Source organism: Cynocephalus volans, chromosome 4 (assembly GCF_027409185.1).
Source record: "Cynocephalus volans isolate mCynVol1 chromosome 4, mCynVol1.pri, whole genome shotgun sequence".
Classification (NCBI taxonomy): Eukaryota; Metazoa; Chordata; class Mammalia; order Dermoptera; family Cynocephalidae; genus Cynocephalus; species Cynocephalus volans.
Window position 1 is genome coordinate 104,613,763 of NC_084463.1, and position 3,244 is coordinate 104,617,006.

At 35.5% G+C, this 3,244-nt stretch overlaps 1 protein-coding gene across 1 annotated transcript; it reads left to right on the plus strand.

Moving 5' to 3' along the window:
• The first annotated feature begins 1,237 nt into the window (after positions 1-1,237).
• LOC134376329 (olfactory receptor 51A4-like) lies at positions 1,238-2,191 on the plus strand. Its single transcript, XM_063094919.1, has one exon. The coding sequence runs from the start codon at positions 1,238-1,240 to the stop codon at positions 2,189-2,191; it is 954 nt and encodes a 317-aa protein (XP_062950989.1).
• The last annotated feature ends 1,053 nt before the right edge of the window (positions 2,192-3,244 follow it).

Below are 3,244 nucleotides of genomic sequence, written 5' to 3' on the forward strand. Positions count from 1 at the left end.
TTTTTCCTGTTTAACCGTAATTTCGCGTTCGTAAAAAAATCTCTCACTATCCCCCTACATTTCCTTCTCAGACTCTAGTAACAAAATTCTACACTCTAAGATGAAATCCTTATTAATTTTGTTAGATTTTTCCTCTAGAACTTTCTCCTTTAAGCCATATTTTTAAGTAATAGAATTTTTAAAAAGACATTGTGTTTAGATTACATGGTCTTAGACAAGAGTTTAGCTCAGTTGTATTACCTTCCCTTCAACATTGTCCCCAACATCCAAATGTACTGGCATCAATATTTTGTTTCCACATGACGAATTGCAATTTTGAACAAAATACTTAATCTCAATGTATGCAACCAACACTAAGTAATATATTTCCTTACTTTATATCCAGGATAAAGACATAAACTATCAGTTTTTCTTACAGTTATGCTATTTTTAGGACATTAACATATTGTTTTTTATTGCTTCCTAACATGTTATATTTATATTTTGAAACACAGATACTTCAAATATTTTCAAGATATTATTTGTGATGCTTGATACTATACTAGCTCCAGCTGATTACTGTCTAATGCCCACTTTATTTATTTTATCACTCATGTTTTGATGAATATTAGTTGAAAAAAATAACATATTTTGATAAAGAACATGAAATAACCTAGAAATTTATTGTCAGAATACATAGCAACATGTGGAGTTGTAAAAAAGTGACTCAGAGTTTATGTGGGTTATTGAAATAGTCTATGCTTCATTTCTACAGTGGAAATATCAGGAAAATTCCCATTTTTCCAGATGCCTGAATATTTGTATGTATGATCTTGGTGTGGGAGAAAATACAGAAACTGTTTTTCACAGCTTTGGCAAAGAAGACTGAAAATAAAGTAGATATGAATATAATTAAATCAAGTTACCAAGAAAGAGAAAGAATTTTGAGAATGAATTCTGTTGGGATAAAAAAAAGTTTGTCCTTAATTTTTACTTTCCCTTAATCAGTGATTGTCCATTCTAGGTCAAAGGAATTCTACTGACTCTCACATATTAATACCAATTGTTAATTGTCTAACACTAAATAGTTATTCAGATAGATTTGAAAACCTCCTTGATATAAAAATGCATAGGATTAATGCTGCCCAAATGACTTAGACGCTTTATCTCTTCCTGTCTTAACTTATGATTGTTTTTTTCTCTCAATAGGAAAATTTGGAAGCTGATCTGGACTGGAACCAAAGAGATATATATCCTTATGAGATTTACAAACACTAGCTGGTTTCAGCCTCCCACTCTCCTTCTGACAGGCATCCCTGGTCTGGAGGCTGTACAGACATGGATCTCTGTCCCACTGTGTGTCATGTACCTAATTGCCCTCCTAGGGAACTGTACTATCCTCTTTGTCATCAAAACCACATCCAGCCTTCATGAGCCTCAGTACATCTTTCTGTCTATGCTGGCAACTACAGACATGGGTCTGTCCATATCAACTCTACCTACAGTACTCAATGTCTTCCTCCTGAATCACAGGGAGATTGAGTTCCACTCCTGCCTGACACAGATGTTCTTCATCCACACTTTCTCCTCCATGGAGTCAGCCATCCTGCTGGCCATGGCCTTTGACCGGTTTGTAGCTATTCACAACCCACTGCGCTACACTGTGGTTTTAACCCCTCCTCGTATTATAGGGATGGCGCTCACAGCTGTGGTAAGGGGTGTGGTGTTGATGATTCCTTTACCGATCCTGTTAAAGCGATTGCCCTTCTGCAAGGATGTCATTCTGTCCCACTGCTACTGCTACCACCCTGATGTTATGATGCTGGCCTGTGGCCCTGTCAGAGTCAACATCATCTATGGGTTGTCCCTCGTCATCTGCTCCTTTGGGATTGACTCCATGCTCATTGTCATTTCATATGTGTTGATTTTAAGAACAGTGCTAGGTATTGCCTCTGAAGGTGGTCAGCTCAAGGCACTTAATACTTGTGTTTCCCACATCTTCACTGTCTTCATCTTTTATGTGCCCCTCATTGCACTAGCCTTGATTCATAGGTTTGGGACATTCACTTCTCCTCTTCTCCATGTCACTATGGCCAATCTCTTTCTGTTCTTGACTCCTGTCCTCAACCCTTTGGTTTACAGCCTAAAAACCAAGCAGATAAGGTCAGCAGTACATAAGGTAATCACGGACAAGAGAAACTTTCTCAAGTAGTGAAGTGTGGCCTTGGTGAAATAAACACCCTGAGTCTGTCTTCCCCTTCAATCTGTCTCTTTCTCTGTAGGAAGTATGTCATCATTTAAAGGTATTGTTTGTGTAAGAATTGAGACATTTTCTCCTTATTTGCCAGGAAGATTATGATACTTTTGTTATTATTTTGATTCAATTTATCATTCACAATTGCATGACAGATCTTCCTAAATTATTTTTTTATGTATTTCCCTATGTAAACATCCATTTAAATAATTAATTGGTTTACAATAGCTATAAAATCAAAGCCAAGTTATTAACATATTTTAGAAATCTTTCTGCTTTCTTATCCCTTTCCTTATCTTTGGCTCAATTCCAACTACAACTCACACTAGATGATTCAATACATTTTTACACATGCATACAAGCCTTCATATGACTCTAGGATTCTACCAATTAATTGGCTTCAAATTTCAACACCAACCTTTGGCGAAACTTTCTCTATGAAGAATGTTTTTAACACTTAGTAGAATTGACAGTCCTCTTTCTCCCTCATTTCACCCCCTCTATGATTTTAATACTCCGAGCACAATTTTATTTCTATCTTCATGTATGTCTTCCTCAACTAACTGTGCATTGTTTTTGCAGGGTACTGTGTTCATTTATTCTAAATTCCTGGATAGGTACCCTGTTCACTGGCAGAGTAAATTCCAATTCTTTTCTTTAAGAAATAAATGAATGTTCATGGGCATAGATAAATGAAACTGCCATTTGTGACTCTTATCACCTGTTTGTGTAACTACTGTTTAATGACCATTCCCTTCTAAATAATCAAGAGACATGTATATTGACTTTGTCATTTGTGGTACCTAACAGAGTATCTGTAATATTGTACAATAAACACATAGTGATGAAAAAATAGATAAATTAATAGAAATGTCAACTGAGAAATGAAATTGGTAATATGTTGTACCTGTAAAAATGTGATTTTTGCACATTAAAATATGCTATAAGTGAGGTAAATCTTTAAAACACTTTATTCTTAAAAGGAAGAAAGAAAGCGAGTTTTTTATTCCC